The sequence below is a fragment of the Falco biarmicus genome, chromosome 1 (genome assembly GCF_023638135.1).
Source record: "Falco biarmicus isolate bFalBia1 chromosome 1, bFalBia1.pri, whole genome shotgun sequence".
NCBI lineage: Eukaryota > Metazoa > Chordata > Aves > Falconiformes > Falconidae > Falco > Falco biarmicus.
In genome coordinates this window covers 57,194,926-57,213,344 of record NC_079288.1, presented here as the reverse complement: position 1 = coordinate 57,213,344, position 18,419 = coordinate 57,194,926, and the positions used below count along the sequence as shown (strand labels likewise).

At 40.9% G+C, this 18,419-nt stretch overlaps 1 protein-coding gene across 7 annotated transcripts in view; it reads left to right on the top strand.

Moving 5' to 3' along the window:
• Nucleotides 1-18,419, top strand: part of UBE2D3 (ubiquitin conjugating enzyme E2 D3) — a 36,654-nt gene that overhangs the window by 14,111 nt on the left and 4,124 nt on the right. Inside the window, exons 1-5 of one of the 7 annotated variants that reach the window (XM_056327520.1) lie at nt 5-167; nt 14,395-14,458; nt 14,544-14,575; nt 17,090-17,167; nt 17,948-18,053. In XM_056327520.1, the coding sequence (XP_056183495.1) occupies nt 144-167; nt 14,395-14,458; nt 14,544-14,575; nt 17,090-17,167; nt 17,948-18,053 (304 nt within the window). In that variant the 5' untranslated portion in view covers nt 5-143. Of the gene's footprint in view, nt 1-4; nt 168-426; nt 447-1,014; nt 1,037-2,520; nt 2,542-14,020; nt 14,138-14,394; nt 14,459-14,543; nt 14,576-17,089; nt 17,168-17,947; nt 18,054-18,419 lie in introns of those variants that run through there. The other 6 variants (XM_056327569.1, XM_056327553.1, XM_056327560.1 and 3 more) reach the window with 6 other exon arrangements.

The window sequence follows — 18,419 nt, the reverse complement described above, 5'->3', positions numbered from 1 at the left end:
CCGCCTTCCTCCCCCTCCTCCTCCTCCTCCTCCTCCTCCTCCTCCTCGCTTGCTCCCTCCCTCCCGGCCCCCCCTCGGCGCGAGCGGAGCGCGGAGTCACCGCGGCGCACAGACGGGCCCGGCGGCGGCGGCACTCGCACACAATGGCGCTGAAACGCATCAACAAGGTGAGCGCCGCGGCTCCTCCTCCGCCTGCCCCCCGCTGCCCCCCCCTCCCCACTTCGGCCCTTTTTTATTTTTAGTTCTGGTTCCCCCCCCGCCCCCCGCCCTGGGAGGAGAGGGCACGGCTCCGGCGGCGCTCCAGCCGGGCTCGGCGGGGGGGAGGGGAGGGGAGGCGGGAGGCCGGCGGAGCGAGGCCGGGCAGCGGCCGGTTCCTTCCGGCGAGGCCGCGGCTCGGCTGGGGCGGCGAGGCCGGTCTCTCAGGGCCTAGGCCCGGGGCCTCGGAGGTCGGCCAGGGCTGCCGGGGGGGTGGGGGGGGGGTAGGTGGGAGGGAAGGCTTTGGTTGGGGCGGGGAGCGGCAGCTCCTGGGGACGCTCAAATGTCAGCGCAACCCGGAGCCACCCCGGCGCGGCGGTGGCGTCGCCGCCACTGCCCCTCCGCCGCCGGTCGGCCCGGATGGTGCCGGTAGGTGTGTGCCGGAGGGGCTTTCGGCCCGATGGCGGCCCAGCCCGGGGCAGGCGGCCGGCCTCTCGGGCCGGTCTCTCCCCTCTGGCGTGCAACTTCTTTCCCGCATTGTAAGATGGCGGCGGGTTCGCCTAGTTCGGGTACTTTCCGGGATCTCTCGCTTTCTGCAATAACATGACACACACACCCGCGCGTCCGCGCTCCCGTCGGCTCCGGAGCAGCCGCCGCGGTGCCATCGGCTCCCCGCATTCGCTCCCCGGCAGCCCGGGGCCGGCCGGGCCCGCCCGGGGAGCGCTGGCCGCCTCGCCTCGCCCCCCGCGCCGGCGGGAGCGCGCACCGCGCCGCCGCCGCCCCGTTGCACAATCGGAGCCGGGTGGAGTAACTTCAAGGCTAACTCGGAAAAAATGCCGAGGTGATGAAAGTGTGGCCGGTTTGGGGGGGGGGGGGATTTTTTGTGTTTTTTTGGAGTGTGGTTTTTTTTTGGGGGGGCGGGGGGGCTTAAACCTCTCCCGGGGAAGACTGAGGCTCCCGACGTGAGGTCGTGCTTGGGCAGCTTTAGGATTCCTCGGCGATAGCAGTTTGGGTTTGGGAATTGCTGGGATGTAATTGCAAACGCCATGGGAGCGCAGTGGCGTTACCGGGAAGTCGCTGCTGATCTGTGCTCCTACGCGAGCGACGTGGAGCGGTTACGTATTTCGAGAGCTGAGAGGAGTTTCTTGGTCATCTCGGAGCCTGCCAAGATGGCAGAAAGTCAGCGCGTCCTGGAATCGGGGGACTGAACTTCGGTGCACAAAACACCTTTTACAGAGGGTGTATAAAGTTTGCCTGCTGTAATTTCACATCTCTGGCAGTGCTTGCGGGCATATTTTAGTCAGAATGAGCTTATTTATAATTTGAGTGAAATGATAGTTCTGTTATCCCTGAAAATTTAAAACCTATTCTGGATTAGTGGTAGCTAAATGAGTCGTCTTCAGAGTATGGCTGTGCTCTCACAAGAATTTGAAAACAATTCCTTTTGAATCTGCCATCAGAACTTGTTCTTGTGGTGGATGATATCACTTGAGTTGAAACACAGCTAGGATACTCCCTGGAATGCTTTGTCATCAGCTCATGCTTATGAAACACATTCAGGCGCTGCAGGTAGGAATATATTGTCAATACACAAACCAAGACAAGCCTCCACTTACATAGTAATCTAGTGGTCAAAACCTTAAAACCATTCACCATGGCTCTTGAATCAGTAAGTCACCTCTGACTTCAAGGTTTGGGCCTGTTCTGTGCAGTCTCTTGTCCTGTATTGACATTTTGTGGCACTGTGTAGTAGCAAGCTTCTTCCTTTGCCCTGTGCTAGAGTTTAGGACTGGTGAGACGGTTGGGTTAGGGTTCTTTTTGGTTTGGGGTTTTTTTTGAAGGTGCTTTTTTAAATCACTTTAATCACACTATGCTACAAGATATGCTTCCAGATTCACATAGGGTTTACAGTTTTGATTTCGTATTTGCCAAGCTGGAAAAAGATGGTTTGCTAGAATGAAACCACTGCTTGCAAGTAGCTTTCTTTACAGGCATGGTTTCCAATACAAATGTTTACTGGGATGGGATTGAGGCTGAAATCCAAATATAGCATGGCCAATTTTGTAACAGGGTGGTTGTGTATTTAGATTTTAATCTTGCCGGCTGGTAAAGCCAGAGAACGGCACTCTGTCACCAGTGAGCTGAGATCCCCTGTCTTCCAATTGTAAGGTCACAAATCAGACCTTGAAACTCGTTGGCACTAGATCAGAAGAGTCTAAAGAGAGACCAGGACCTCAGAACGTTGTAATCACACGTAGCTGATTTAGTCTTTCTTGTGGTATTACCTGTCAGAACTAGAATTCATCGTCTCCTGCAGCAGATGACATCCCAGATGCACCAGTGAAGGTATTTTCAGTCTGTTTGGCTGTCTTTGGCTTTATTGACTTGATATATCGAGCAAAATAAAATTCTTTATTACATTGGGTGAATCAGACTTTCAGACTGTATTAGTGTCTGTAAATTTAATCTGAGGTATGTTACACATTCAGAATTCAACTCCTACTTAACACAGAACTGGCATATTCTGCTTTTGGCTTGGAAATGAAAGCACATGGGTATTCATGGGTTATGTGTTGGGATGTACTTCTGGAATGCCCTTTGTAAAGCACTGTCCAAACTGAAGTACTTGTCAGGTACATAGTCAGTCCCCAGCAAGATTGTGTTGTGCTGGAGCTCATCGTCGCACCTGTGCCATCTGTTCTGAAGGTAGCTTGCATTCAGTTGGCAAAACTCTGCTTTTCTTGATGAGGCTTGCTTTGAAAAGAGTTGCAGTTTTATTATAAGAAGTGAGTGCTTTTGCCATGGAGAAGTGTGAACCTGCATCTTAATTTTAACTGTTTCCTTTCCTGAGGATGAAATTTACCCACCAGTTGTGGGTTTTGGGTTTTTTTCCACAAATTCATGTTGATTCATAAGCTTGTATCTAAATGCTTGATAGATGCTGGTGGCACATTGTCTTGGTCTGAAGTGTTGAGTGGTTCCTGCTAAATGCACATCTTGTAATTGCTGCAGCCTGTTGGTGCTTCCGCTTCGAATGATGGTGATCTGGTAGTAAGGAAGCACTTATGCAGGAGTAGGGAATTGGGAATGAGTAAAATTGAGAAAGCTTGGGAATGTTACATTGTTGATATACATCCATTTTATCACTGCTGTACACATCCATTAAAGCGAGGTAGCATAAAAGGTGTAAGTAATGATCTTGAACAGGCTGAAAATAGAATTAATACAGGAGATGTATGCATGAAATGTCTCACCTCTGAAATCCTTCAGAAAACTTGTCCCTGCTGTGTTTTATGTCCATTTGGTTAAGCGTAGCACAAGCCAGCATCATTATGTTGGTGTATTTTATTAGAAAAATCTGAAGTGGAGTTGACATCCTGAAGGCTGAAGGTGGCAAAATCATTTATGGCTACTTAAGTACAGGTAGAAGGCTTCATTGACAGTGGTGGAGTGGAGACTAAATAAGTATTTTGCTTAAGGCTATAGCCTCCACTGCTAATCTTAGATGTATAATTAATTGGAACTTTACCCCCCACCCCCACCCCCCCCCAGATGCTCACAGTAAGAAATGCTACTAACTCTGGAGGTACACAATATTTTTCAGAGATTGGATGTAGTATGGAGCAACGAAGGCAGCGTAGAAATCTGCATTAGTTTAACCAAAGGTAAACATTTGTAGGAGTGATTCAGAGTTACAAAGTCTGCTTATTTTGTTTTAAACTACTACTCTCTTTGTTTGAACTTAAGATATTTTTTTAAAATTCCATACTAACTAGAAAAAGCTGTTTGGAATCAAATTGTGTTCTCAGAATGAAAGCTACAATACTTTATTTTTGCAGGCAGTCTTGGATTTCGTTTGCTGGTCTTACTCAAAATAGTTAAATAACTTGAAGTTATGTGACTGATCTTATGCTTTGAATGAATGTCTAGAAGTAAGTCTGGATTTGTCTGTTTAGGGGCTCAGAAAGTTAATCTTAACTAGCTAATGAGATGCAGTTGATCTAAGCTTAGTTAATATGCATTAAACCTTTGTGAGTGCTTTCTGTATGTATTGAATTGTCTTTTTTTACTTGAGTTAATTCACCTTAACTATTTGGAGCATCCAGGAGTATACAGAGTCCTGCCTCAAGTAGATAATGCAGTGCAGCTATGGCACTTGGTGGTTAGAAGGGTCGTGTTGAGCCAGAAGGCAGTGGTTTGTTTTAAATCATGAGATTTCAGTAATGGAGTTCAGGAGGCAGGAGTATGGAAGAACTTCAGTGTTTTTGTACAAGTCAGAATAAAATTTTTAAGTGTCAGATGAAAGTTGTCATCACCTAAAATCTGTTTAAGATTTAGCTTATCTGAGTAGTCAAGTGTGACACTTATACTATGAAATTAATGTCATTACAGTGGAAATAATTGGGTAGGCTTGATACCCATATTCAAGTCCAGCATTTACTAAGGTCTTGGAAGAGTTTTAAGAACAGATCATTTTTTATGAGAGAGAAAAACTGATGCTTACTTAACTAGAAAGTTTGGACTGCAGTAACTTAGAGATTTCTCCTGTTAATTGGGCACTGTGCTTGTGAAACAAGTTCCCAGTCAGCATAGGTTTTCAAGTATGTGCATTGGAATGGGGGAAGAAGGGGATTGTAATTTCACTTAAGTAATTTACAGAACTTCAGAGATCAGTATTCCATTAGATGGGTACTTCTTGCACACCTTAAAAACAGAGTTCTCCAGTATGTGAAGGATTTGGGTGGGATAATGTACAGGGTATAAACGTTGTCCAGCCAAGATATTCTTCACAATCATTCCAGCTTTTAAAGATCTGTTTTGTTAAAATAAGCCAGTGCTTTTGCTATTATTCACTGCGTAAATTTCTTCTACAGAAGAGCTGATGTAGGACTCCACAGCAGAAAGAGCTCCCTTCAACCACCTCCCCAGTCTGTAACCAGCTCTGAAGCATTAAGGCCTTTCGTTGCACTCATACATTAATGGGTAAAGGGTGGGGGAAGGATGTAAACAGCTGTAAGTAGCAGCTGTTGAATACAAAGCAGTAAACTGCCTCTTGCCAAAGGCATCTCTGTTCCTTGTGGAGGCAACCTCTAGCCTGGCATCATCCTCCACCCGCGGACATTTTCTGTGTCCACTTGGTTGAACTGTGTTGGGAGGAGAGAGAGGGGATGGAGGTTCTTAACCTTGTCTGAGATGCCAAGTGACAGCTGGTAAGGAGGAGCGGAAAAGGGCAGAGTTTTTGCGTGGTTCAGATTAGGGCATTCATACTCTAGCTCAGATAAATCTTTCTGTTGCAAATATTAAGGTTTTGCCACTTTGTAACTGTCTGCCCTGTGTTCTTGTAGAGGTCCCTCCCCTGTGCATCAGAGCTGGCAGATGGGAACATGTGGTCTGGGCGTCAGCATTAGGTCTGATACCTCAGTATAAGCTGACTTTTGTTGGTAGTTTAGGCTAAGATGCTGTAGCTTACATTGAAAAGGCTGAATTACAGGCATGCATTTTCTCCTGTGACTGATGTGATATATTAACCTGCTGGTATAATATGCAGGGGAAAAAAGAATTAGGGTAAGAAATTAAATCAGCAAGGAGAATGTACATACGATTGCAGACAGTAGTGCATTTTTATATGCAGTTGCTTTTTGTCCAGTTGGCTTTATCAGAAGAGGGTCTTAAACTGTGTTGAGTTGCGCATGCTGAAGAGTTTTGTAAACTTCTTGAATCTAACATTAATGCCTCAGACACTAAATTGAAAGTATAGGAGCTTTTTTAAAAAACTTTCCCTTCGGTGGGCTTTTTATGGGGCACTGATCTGATACATTAAATGTAGTATGTTGTGTTGAAAAAAAAATTAGTCACAAGTTTAAATTGGTGTTTATGCTGTTGGCAACTCTTTGTAGAACACTTGGATGTAGACAAGGTTTAATGGTGAAGAATGGGCCTAATTGAGCATTGCAGGATTCAGGACTGAAAGCTAAAGAGAGGGGATTTTTAAAATTATTCAAACATTATTCAAAGCCTTCTTACCAACAGTAAGCTTAGTATTAAAATTTTGTGTAAAGGAAGCCTTTGTTCTGAATCTCATCCCTTTGAGATACATGATATGCTAGACATCTTCAGGATCTTCTGCAGTTTTTTTCCAGTGTAATTGTGATAGTTTTTTTTTTTAATTCTCATTTTAAGAAAGCAAGTTGGAAGGATTGTAGACTGCTTTGCAAATGTTAGGGCCCAGTAAAAAGAGACAAATGTTTAATCCTTCCCACAAGCATCTGGACACCAGAGTTGCAAGCCGAACTGAGTGCAGATGCTAAAGTGCTTTAGGCCTTCCTGATGGAAGGGCATGAGGATTGTGTTAAGTGCTCACTAACTTTATAGCAAGCTTTCTTTGTAACCTGGAGTTAGGTTGGCCAGGTGCTCATTGCTTCTGAGAGCTCTTCCAAGAGCTCCTTTTAAGTTTCTAGTATAGGTGAGTGTCCTGCTCTAAGGCAGTGTTTCCCAACCTTTGCTGGCTTATTTGAGTAATAATGCTGGATAATTCTCCAAATCAGGTAACCAAACTTTTTGTTTTTCTTTTTAGCCTTAGTTTTAATTTCTTCTTGTCTTGAGTAATTCAGGAGAATCTTCTGAATCACAGTTTACCAGATGAGTGATGGCCCCCTTCTGTTCCCCTAATTCAGGGTCTGTTCACAAATACGATTTTAAACGCTTTTTACTTCATTGTATTTTTTTTTTCAAGACCCTTGTGGACATTGGTTTTCTCTAGATAGCTGAGGTGGAGCTCATCCTACAGACAGGCCCTTAGTTTTGCATCTCTACCACTAGCTGTTCAAAACAGAACTATTATGAAGGGTAGTTACATGTGATAGCATAATAACGTTAGGGTAATTGCAGAGCTGTAGGTAAGCTAGTGTAATCATCCCTGCATAGCTGCATTCATGGGATATACCCCTATGATATATTGCAGTAGCTTCCACATGTATCTTTGGATCCATACAAAACATGGACAGGTAAAAGTCAAGACAGTTTTTTAAAAGCAGAGCTGATTTTCAGAGTTTATTAAAGTAGTAAATTTAAGAGTAATAGATCAGACTACATCTAAACAATGAATTCACCGCACTGATTACAGGTGTGGTGTTACTTGTTAGAATATTAATTTGATAACATTGTTATGCGATCCTCATTTCCATACATTTCCTTGAGAACATGGAGAATTCTTGTACCTTTATTCAGAAAGGGCAGACTTGGCAAGGTTAAGTGCCCAATTAATGCTGCTTGTAATTTCTACAAAAACTTGCCCCGTGTGCCATCCATCCCCAAAGCTGTTTCTGTAGGCTCCGTAACGTCTAGGAGGGCCCTGTTGCATGGAGTCCAGGGCAGTGCATGTTGATGCATGGATGCAGGTGACTGGGGTTCTGCTGCACCCTTGACGAGCTGCAGGGCAGCGTGTTGGAAGGCTCTCCTGTAACGCTGCCAAACCCTAGCATCTAATGAGTGTTAAACCAGCATTTGTGTGAAATTGTCTATCGCAATGCCAAAATCTCATTCCTGAGTGGTAGCCATCAGGCCAGAGTGCCTTACTTGGAATTCAGACTTCTTTCCAAGTACATCACTGTTTCCCAGTCACTCAGTTTCATTTAGCTAGGTGTGTCTTGCTGCTTCTCTTATGGCTTCTTAATACAAGTTACCTTCTTTGGGGGCTGCATTGTAGTCCTGGTTTACAGAACTGAAGTTCAGTGGTTCTTGCATGAAAAAAACTCCAAGTGGAAAGTATGCGAAGTTCCAGGGTCCAATATTCAAAAGCTTGGGAATGCCAGAATTAAAATACCCAGTTATCATTGAATGGGTAGGTAGTCAGTGTGCACAGCCCTCATTCTAGACTGCACATGGGTGTTTTAATAGCTCTGTTATTTTCAGGGAATGGTAATCGTTGTAGTACCACAGAACTGATGTGTGTAAAGCAGTCAGATTTTCTTCATCTTGAGTAAGACAGCTGCTGTGGATTTTGATGACTTTGGGGGAAATGAGCCACACCTTTCAGTTCAGAGCATGACTATGGGTGTGTACTTGCCACCTTCTTTCAAAGTTTGTTCCAAAAGCCTTTTCTGAGTGACCAGGAAAGGAAGGTTGATAACAGCTCCTTTTCCAGTTGGATCTGTCCAGCTGCAGAGTTGAACTCTGCAAAAGGTTGGAATACAGTAGAGATCCACTCTGAAATTTGCCAAAAGCTGTTACCTACCATTGTACACCTTCCAGATCTCAGAATAGATGAAAAGAGCTGTAGACAATAGTCTCATTCACGGAGGGCTTGTGTACTGAAAGGTAGGCTCTTTGAAAAGAGAGTGTGTAGTCATCCGAGTAGTTTGTATCATAGTCCAAGCACACAAAGTGACTCAATTACAGTTGCACAGCAGTCTGGCATTTCCTTCCTTGAGTGTAAGGCTTAAAAAAAATGAATGTTTCTATGTTTTTCTTTTAATACACCATTATGATATTGCTGTTATAGATTGTACAGACAATATGCAGTGTGTAGCCTGAAAAATCTAGTAGTAAAGGCTTGATAAAGAAGAACCATGAAAGATAGAAGCAGCAGAATAATTAAGATGGGGACAGTCACAACTGGTACATTCCTGGTCATGTTTTGGGTCTCTTAAAAACTGTTCTATTTTTACTCTTCGGCCCTTGCTGTTTTCTGTGACTGCTTTTCATGTGTTTTCTCTGCATATTTGTGCTAAGTTTTGTTTCTGGTTTTTTTTTGTAATGACAGGAATGTACATCTTTCTGTATCATGCACTGTCTTTATACTTGGGTTTCGATCCATTTATTGTTAGCCAAAAGGCCAGCTTCTTTGAAACTGATAATTTTCTGCTGGTTACACTTGTCTTGTGATGTGTATTGTGCCATTGCTTTCTTATTCAGCTTAGAAATCCACATTTGGTGTTTTTTCAAACTATTATTTTCTGCTTTCAGGGGTAATTAATTTTTGTGCTGCAAAAAGGTTGCAGATGCAGGTGTGTGGGATGAGGCAGTAGTTCTTTGTTGGTTGACACTTCTTAATCTTCAAACAAGCTTAAATGTTCTTCCCCTCCCTTTATAGCTGCTTCCAATCCTTCCTTCTTTTTTAAAGCTGTTTTCAGCTGTGAGCTAATAAGCAAGACTAATGCAGTGATGGATTTTTGGATGCTTGGAGTTTGAAATGCCCTGTTTGACACTGACAACATTAGACAAGCACTCAAATTAATAGATATTGGGGGTTTTATTTTTTTGCTTAAATGTTGGGGTTTTTTTAATTTAAACTTCTGATTTAACTGCATATCACCTTTCATGCCCTTCAAGGTAGGATGAGTTATTGTCTGGAAACTTAAAGGAAATTAACCCTACTTTTTCCATTATGCTTTCTTGATTACAAACCAGAAAGCTGCAATATATGATTTTAATAAATCATGTGTTACAAACCAATATTAAATCATTACAAACCAGTATTAATCTAACTGAGTTTATGCTTGCGGAGGAAAATGGGTGATGTTCTGTCACTCTGATGGGACTGATCTTCTGCCACTCTGTATTTGTCAGCTGCTACTATCATTAAAAATAAGCCCTGGCTATTTCCAGCTTAAACTAGAAAAATGTAGCAGTAGTGCCACAGGGAGTATGAATTCTGACAAATGAGAAACAAAAGGAGCTGCCGCAGATACTGCTTTACTTGGTACCTTGCAGAAAGGCAGCTTGGTAGGCATCAGGATGGTACTACTTAAAAAATTTGCTCAGACCTGAAAACTTCTGTGAGAAAAGCAGCTAGTTCCCTTTAATATTTTCCTTTACAGTCTTGCTCATGCGTATTTGGATGAGGTGTCCTTTGTCATTCTTTAAATTTTCTTCATCCTTTAGTATGACTTCTATAATCTTTGAAATAGCTGGTAGAGAGCTATAATCTTTGAAATAGCTGGTAGAGAGGAACAGTTCAAGGGTTTTTCAGCAGCTTTTCTGTTCCCCACCTGCCCCCCAAAAGAAGTGGTTTATGGTAGGATCGTAGTCCTGCGTTCACACTCATGTGTCAGTGTTTTGGATTATCATTTGAAGCATAAGCCCTATTTTCTGTGTTATGATTATATTTGTGCAAAGCAAGCAGATTAGTTAGCTTTTTATAAGCATTTATTTCTTGAAAATATTAGTTTATTTTTTTGTTAGCTTTTTGGTGGATAGAGAAAGAGAAGAGAGAAGGTTGAGAATGGGGCTGTTTAGTGTAACTGCTTCTTGCTACAGAATGGGAAACTGGCAGAAGACTGTGGTCTGAGTTTGTGTTAAAGCAGGTCTGTCTGTCTGCAGGGATGGCTGCTGTTGCTGTGGTTCGAGTTATCTCTCTGTTCCCAACCTCTGTTGCAGAATTGTGCATGTATTGAATATGCTACGTTACCGTTGTCCTCTAACAGTAGCATTGGCACTTAAATGGCCTTTAAATCTGTAAAATGCTAAGTGACTAATCATCCTTGTGGAGAGGTAGGAACTATCACAGCTTTATATTTGGAAACTGGGACACAGAAAGGGTGATATGCTGGAGCTATACCGGAAACCTCTGGCAGTGCCAGAGACTACTAGTCATGGTTGTAATTCAAGACTAATCCTTTCCGATGGGCACATAACGCATCACTCTGAACCAAATTTGGGCTATTGTTGCTATGTAAAGTCTTTGGAATTTGCTTCATGGGATTTTATATTTTTTTCTTAAGCCACCTGTAAGGTGAAAAACTGTAGCAGCTGACTCCAGGAAAATGTGGGTTTGATTTATGGGATTTTTAAGAGTTCGGGATGTAGCTTAATACCTCTTGACCAAGGTGAGCGCTACTGAAACTGAATGTAAACAAAAAGAAGCAAAGTTGGAGGTACAAGTATTGCAGCAGAAGGAATATTAGAAGCATACAGCCATTATACGTAGAAAATTTACAGAACAGTGCTTGAACATTTTTTAATTCTAGAATACTAGGTAAATTCAAAACACTGGTTAAATGTTTCTTTGTAAAATTAAACTTAATGTGGTCTTTGTGAGAAATGGGTGAAAGCAGGGGAACAATCATGAGCTAGTTTCTTTTAAAAAAAAATTAAATTTGCTTATGGAAATGATGAAGCTTGGTTTGATGTCAGAGGTATTTTTCAGCTTAAGTATTTTCCAGTTATAGACTATTTGCTCTTGATTGCTAAGCTGAGAAGGTCAGTTTGTGTTTCTGCTGCTGAGTGGGAAGCCTTAAAAAAAAAAAGCTCCCATTCCTTGAATGAAATGCTTCAACTGCGCAACAAATATCACAGCCCATGTGCCTCTACTTGTTTAGTTTCTAGTTATTCCAGTTTGTTGGATTCAGCAGTGGTAGCTTTCAGAGGGAGGTGCTTAAAATTCCACAGGGACCTTTCTGCTCCCGTGTGGCAGAAAGCCTCCCTCCTTTTCTGTAGATGTGCGATGTTGCACACTTAACAGGGAGGTGAAATGGGTCTGGTGTTACTGTAAGCAGGCAAAGCTAGCCAGTGCGGTTCATGTTTGCTTGACATTTTCTGTGACGCTTCACACTCTGCTGAAGCAAACAACTTCACTGCAAACTTCACTCTTCTGACTGTAGCACCTAAGAGAAGCAAGCACAAGGATGTGTGCCACCTCAGCTTCTTTTCTTTCTGAATATAGTGGGTGAAATACTTGTTCTGGGGTTGCAATGCTAAGTGGTCTTTCATGCGTTTCTAACCTTATCAGTATTTTGAACTGCTTTGTTTAGCACAGTTAGGGTTTTTTACTGAAGTGTTTTGGGCCAGACAAAACTTAGTCCTTTAGCTTATGAAAATCACTGCCTGTTTTCTCTAGAACAGTTCAAGTGGTTAAAAGGGGCAACTCTGCACGGACATGTATTTTGGAACAACTGGAGACTGGAATATTAAATTTGTGTGTCTCAGCTTGTAAATTATTCTTAATATTACGGAAGGGTGTGTTTTGCATAAATATTTCAGTGGAACTTATTAAATTTAGTATTTGTTTATATTTGTAATCCTACTTATATTTACTTTTCCTAGTTGAATTATTGATATACTCTAATTTTCCTGCTGTATTAAAATACCTTATTTTTATCTTGGGTACTGATTTCTGGTTTCTCTGAAGATACTGCTATCTTTTGAAGAGTACTCTAGTCTAATGCACATACCTCTGACAGTCCACTTTATGCTGATCTTTTCTCATCCTTGTCTTGCTACTCATTTTTATAATTTTCATAAACTGCATGAAGAGCCTTTTCATAGTTCTTGGTCCCTGTGATAGGGTTTTTTTTAAAAAAAATAGAATCTGATCTTCCCAGATTAAATCAAATAATCTGGTAATAACTACACAACTACACTAAAATAGTAACATTTTTGTCTTTCTGCTTGTTTTATTGCTACAATGTATTTTAAGGGACCAGATTTTTTTTTCTCTTCTATTTTGGAAATGGTTGATTGTTCATCTTCTACATTTCTTGTTTGCCTTTACTTGGATAATACCAATCTAACTTAGCAAACTTTTTGGAGGGTGCTGAGCAACATATGGACCTGTTCAGTGATATCATGGCAGAAATAAATCCATCACAGGGACCCCTGATAATAACCCCTGATAAGTGTAGAGAAATGCATTCTAAATCAGTTTACTGTGATGATCTGAAAAGAACTGTTGCTTCTAAATAATAGCAGCAGTGAAATGAGCTGTAATATTAATTTCATTGTGCCATTGCTTATCAAAACTGATAGAATTGTGTTTTATCGGTCTGATTCCAGGACAAAGCTGAAATCTGGTTAATCGGAAAGTTCATCAAAATTAGCATGTGTAGAAAGGGGAAATCCAGAACTAAGTTTGCTTAGTGGGTTTTGGTGGGGGTTTTTTGGTGTGTGTGTTTTGGGTGGTTTTTTTAATGTATGGACTTCTGCATGCTCACATGTTGAAATGTTATTCTCCCTGTGTTTGCAGGAGCTATCATCTTACCAATGAACAAGGTGTTTAAGTTACAGGGAACATAAGATTTTTTTTTTCCCCCTTCATTTTGAGTTGGGTTACACTTACTAAATTTTTATGAAGTGCAGAATTTGTGGATCTTCCCAGGCAAAACAGTTAGCTGTCTCGTCCAAATATGCATGTGTTTCCAGCATAATAGATGTGTCTGTGTTTCTTAAATGTCTGACAAAGTAATGGAAAGTTCTTGTTTTAATTGCTTGTATAGACTTGTAGCAAAATAGCTTGTGTGCAACTTAATATATGGGAGAGGGACTGAAGGTTTCCCTCTTTTCATGACTTCTAGATGCCTTGACAAGTAAAGATTTATAGAAGGTTCTGAAGCCATTTTTATATTCAAGAGAGAGCAGGGAAAAGGCATCTGTTACATTCTTAAACTGTGAATGTATACATTTATTTTTAAAAGACACTCTACAAACAACTTGTGAAGCTCTTAAACAAATTAGTGCTGAGCTTCTTTGATTGATCACAGCAATTTTGATACAACACAAGGGACCCTCCATCTGAAGTTTGTTTTCATTTCCTCTGTAATGAGGAAGGGAGGGAACTGTTTCCTCAGCTCAGTTATGCCTTTAAAATTATGAATAATTGTCTTAAATGTGAAGTTTAAAGTAAAAAATACAGGTATTTTGCCTGATCCCAACACTTGTCAGCCTCTTTAATTTTCCTGTCTACTTTGATATATGCAGGATAAATACCTGCTGGAGGTAGTGGGGAAAATGAAACTGAATTTTTTTCCTTTCTGTTCTGAGTTTTGACACCAGCTGTTACATACATAACGCTTTCTGTTTCATAAAGACTCATCAATAGCTTTCTCTCTTCCCACTTCAGCCTTCTCTAGCTAAGAGTGAATCCTTGAAAAGCTTGACCAAGAAGTAGTTACTTTACCCGCTTCGGGCTCTGCGTCCTGTCTTCCTTTCTGTCCCTTCTTCAGCAGAGGTGTTTCTTACAGTAGTAATATTTGGAAAAGCATAGTCATTGTAGCTGTTTACCTTAATTGCTGGTTTTGGTGATTGTTGTCTCTATAAAGACACTTTTGCTACTGATCTAGTGGTTCTAATAGTTGTTCCTGCACATTCTTCTGTGTTCGTGTATGAAAAAACTGTTAAGGGTTTTTGCTGGATATGAAGTGAAAAATTAGTTAGTTCGTTAATGTTCCTTCTCTGAGTATTGGTTTGTCCTTTTTTTTCCTAAAGGAACTCAGTGACTTAGCCCGTGATCCTCCAGCACAGTGTTCAGCAGGTCCCGTTGGAGATGACAGTAAGTAACCTTAAGTTTTATGTTTTGCTCGGCTAACTCAAAGCACATCATGCATAGATAATAATGCGGAGTTTTTCTTTTGTAGTGTTTCATTGGCAAGCCACAATTATGGGACCTGTAAGTATTCTAATTCTTGTGATGTAATATTAAACTAGTAGTTCCTATTCAGGAAGAAACTGTGGGGCTTTTTGTTTTACTTTTTCTTAAACTACCCTTACCAGGCTTTAGTTCTAAAGGTACTCCTTACAGTAGCAGAAAATGAAGGAGGGGGGAAAAAATTAGTCTGGTTTTATTGTGGGAATGTTTTGTGAGGACACGTATTTCAGCTGAAATGATCTCTAGAGCAATGTTAGGCATTATCACTTCATCTAGAAATTTTGCTTGCATTTAACTTTCTGAAGCTTGACTCTGGCATGAACTTTGTGCTAGGAGCTGGTCCCGGTGTCAGGAATTTGTTGGGATGCTTTTGTGTGGATCTTAGAACAGAACAGGGACTTTTTATTTGGTCTGGTGTCATGTACTGAGATCTTGGGTACTTTTAGGAATAGAAGGGGGAAAAGTCACTGGAATGTGAGGTTCCAGTTATGACTGGAGGAGAAAAGTCAATGTTAAATGTTCAGTAAGCATCTGAAACCTGAATGTGAGTTTTTTCTTGTAAAGAAGGCAAGTACTTGCCTTTACTGAAAACGTAACCTGCAAACATTTGACATCTGGGGTTCTCAGGGCTGGTTATCTATATTCAGAAAACAAAACCTTCTGTAACTTGAAGACAAATATTATATGCCGGTAGACTTGCAGCCATGATGTGATGCTTCTGGTGAGGCTACAGAGTAGGAATTAAATATCAGTGATGCTTAATTGCTCTGACTTTACATTTAGCTACAAGTCTGGGTTTAGGAGGTTGCTACAGAATATGTGCTTATTAGAGGTTCACCTGGCTGGGAAGATGGCTCTCAATTCTGAAGTTCCTGGTCATCACTGATTTTAACTAGGTGCTTCAAAAAGATAAAACTGTTCAATAGCTATATTCATGCTTAAATGGCAAGGCATGTTCTGCCATACTATACTGAGTAGGACTTTACATGACTGATGTCTGCATGGTCATAAGGTGTTAAACATTGGTTGAATTTAAATCCGGTTTATTATTTTAGCTTCCCCTTCTGGTTTAATAAAGTACAGTTCCTTTTTTCCCCATGTGGTTTTTGTGGTGTCAAAAGGTCTGCGTTCCTGTTTCAAGATTGGACAGAATTGTGGTGTTAGTAGTTCTAGTGCTCCTGTCGTGTTGCTTAGTGCCTTTAATAACAGATGAGGCTTGCAGAACTAATCACCTGGCCCTTCCACAGGCTGTGATTTTCTTAAATAGCTGTAAGAGAGCTTGCATTGGTTTAACGTGTTCTGAGAGGAGTTTCTGAAATTCTGAAGGTGTGTCCCCAGAATATATGCAGTAAAAGGGTTGCTTTCTGGCTCCTCAGGGCCTCGCATAGGATCTATTGACCAAATACAAGAAGTTGTATCTTGATTGCTAGGTTTTCAGTAGAGATTGGATAGGGTATAACCTATGTGTCTTCAACTTCAAGTCTCTTGTGTTGCAGAATTTCATTTTTTGTATTTAATGAAGTGAGATGTAGTTGTTTCCTTACACTGGTGAAATGTTCTTGCAATTAATATGAAAATTCAATTTACAAATAATTGAGGGTGTACCCTGTGTCTCAAATTCATTTTCCCTAGCCTTGAATCTAGAATTAAAAGCATTGTAATCTTCAGGTTAAACAATGAAATGTTAGCTCTATTTCAGAAGTTTAGTTATAGTTTCAAGTAAAGACTTGCTATATCTTCTTGTAACTAATAACTTACACAATCCCTATTTAGTCACTCCATTTATTCTCTGCTTACTATCAGCTTATTTACTTCCACATGTTGCTTTACTGCTAGTAGCTAACACCTAAATGAATTATCCCTGCAGTTGTTTCTTTGGAGCAGGGAAATGTAAAATAGTTTTCCATATTAGGTTACAGTGAATTTCTAATACAGAAAGTATTAAAATTAAAAATTTCAAATACAGAATTAAAATTCACTTTAATCTTGATGGGGCATTTTATTTGGTGGTGCTTGTAGAATGAATTTTCCTTGTTTTGTTTTTTCTTGGTTTTTTTTTTTTTTTTTTCAAGGAACAAGGAATTAGCTGTGTATAGACATTTTTTTTTTATGCAGGCCTGAGCAGCACCTGAGGCAAGGGTGGAACTTAGGAGGGAATGGGAGGCACTTGGAGCTGTCTGTGGCCCCTGGGCTGGCTGTAACAAATGAGCTCCAAAACAGAACTTGAGTTTTTGAACCTGACAGGATCCCTGCTCTATGAACATTACTTTCTGGAGCTGCCTCAGAGGCATTTGAATGCTTTTGCCAAGTTGTCCTGAGTGTATTGTGTCAGAGAAGCTGTTTTCTATGAAGTTCTAACTTGGAGAGGTCCATACAGAAAGTGACCTGTATGTGTTTGCATCTCTCTTGTGTTGGTGGATTAAACAGTTCAGTTGTTTAAATAAATTTCCTCTCCTTTTAGTTATTTAAAAACATCTTCAGCGGTACTCAGTCCTAAAGGTTAATAATAGGAGAATTATTTGTTTGCTTTGACAGAATGACAGTCCATATCAGGGTGGTGTATTCTTCTTGACAATTCACTTTCCTACAGACTACCCTTTCAAACCACCTAAGGTAAGTATTGCTTTCTCATTTGTGAAATTAGGGCTCTTTAAAAGTGCTCTTTAAAGAACAGAGTACAGGACAGAAATAGTCAGCTTCTATATTGCAGTACTGTCTAATTCTCACTTTTTTTCACGCAATCTTACAGTATATTAGATAGATCCCTCTCTGGCTACCACAAGAATGGGTGTGTTACATATGTTTTAGGAGCAAACTCTTATATGTGGATTCTGAATGTCTTGGAATGATGTTGGGTTTTATTTCTGTTTTTTGTTAATTGATAGGAAAACTCATTAGCTTTGTGTTACTCTTAAGAGTTCTTGCTGAGGGGACTGTCAAGTATTAGTGGTTAGGGTTGGTCTGTAGGAATGTGACAGTATGGATAGGGATTAATGTGCTGAGTAATTGTGAAGTATACTTTTTTGTAGCTTTATCAACCACTAGCGTTGTCTTCCAATTTTCAGTCAGTATAAAAGTGCACAGTTGGAGTGACTGCAATGTGAAGTTCTGTGATAGCAGTGTTACTGTGGTCCAGGCACTTTGTGTTGTCTTCCTGATGTAGGCACCTGTGATTAAAACCAGCCTTGTACTTGCCCTCTCTGTTTGAAATAGTGCCTGGTAACTGGAAACTGAGAGGACGTGGCTTAGGTGCACTTACTTGAATCTGATGCAGTTTAGCTGCTTAATCCTTTTCTTTTAGAGTAAATTGAGTTGACTAATACCTTGATTGAGAAAAAAGGGTCATGTCATCGTCATCACATACAGAAACACACTTTTTTTTTCTTGTTGCAGGTTGCATTTACAACAAGAATCTATCATCCAAATATTAACAGTAATGGCAGCATTTGTCTTGATATTCTAAGATCACAGTGGTCTCCTGCTTTAACTATTTCTAAAGGTAACTTCCATGAAGGAGAAATGTTTCCGTCTTGTGTTGATTATTGTGCTAAAAAGCTTTGATTGTTGTGAGTTCTTACTGGTCTTTTGATTTCCCTTACACATTCTAGCCTGTGTTTTGCCAATTTGATAATGATACCTTCCTGCGTGTTTAATGGATATTTGTTTATTCTAACACCTTCTGCTTCATGGCTGTTTAAGGCCTTGTCTGGCCTCTTACTTCCTTCAGTATTCTTAGCAGAGCTTACTAGCTTGGAGCCAGAGAAATCTGCCAGCATTTGGACTGAAACAGGCCAGTGGGGGTGTATTTGAGCTAAGGCTGAGAAACTGGTAGCTGTCCATGTAAATACACGCTTGCATGTTAATT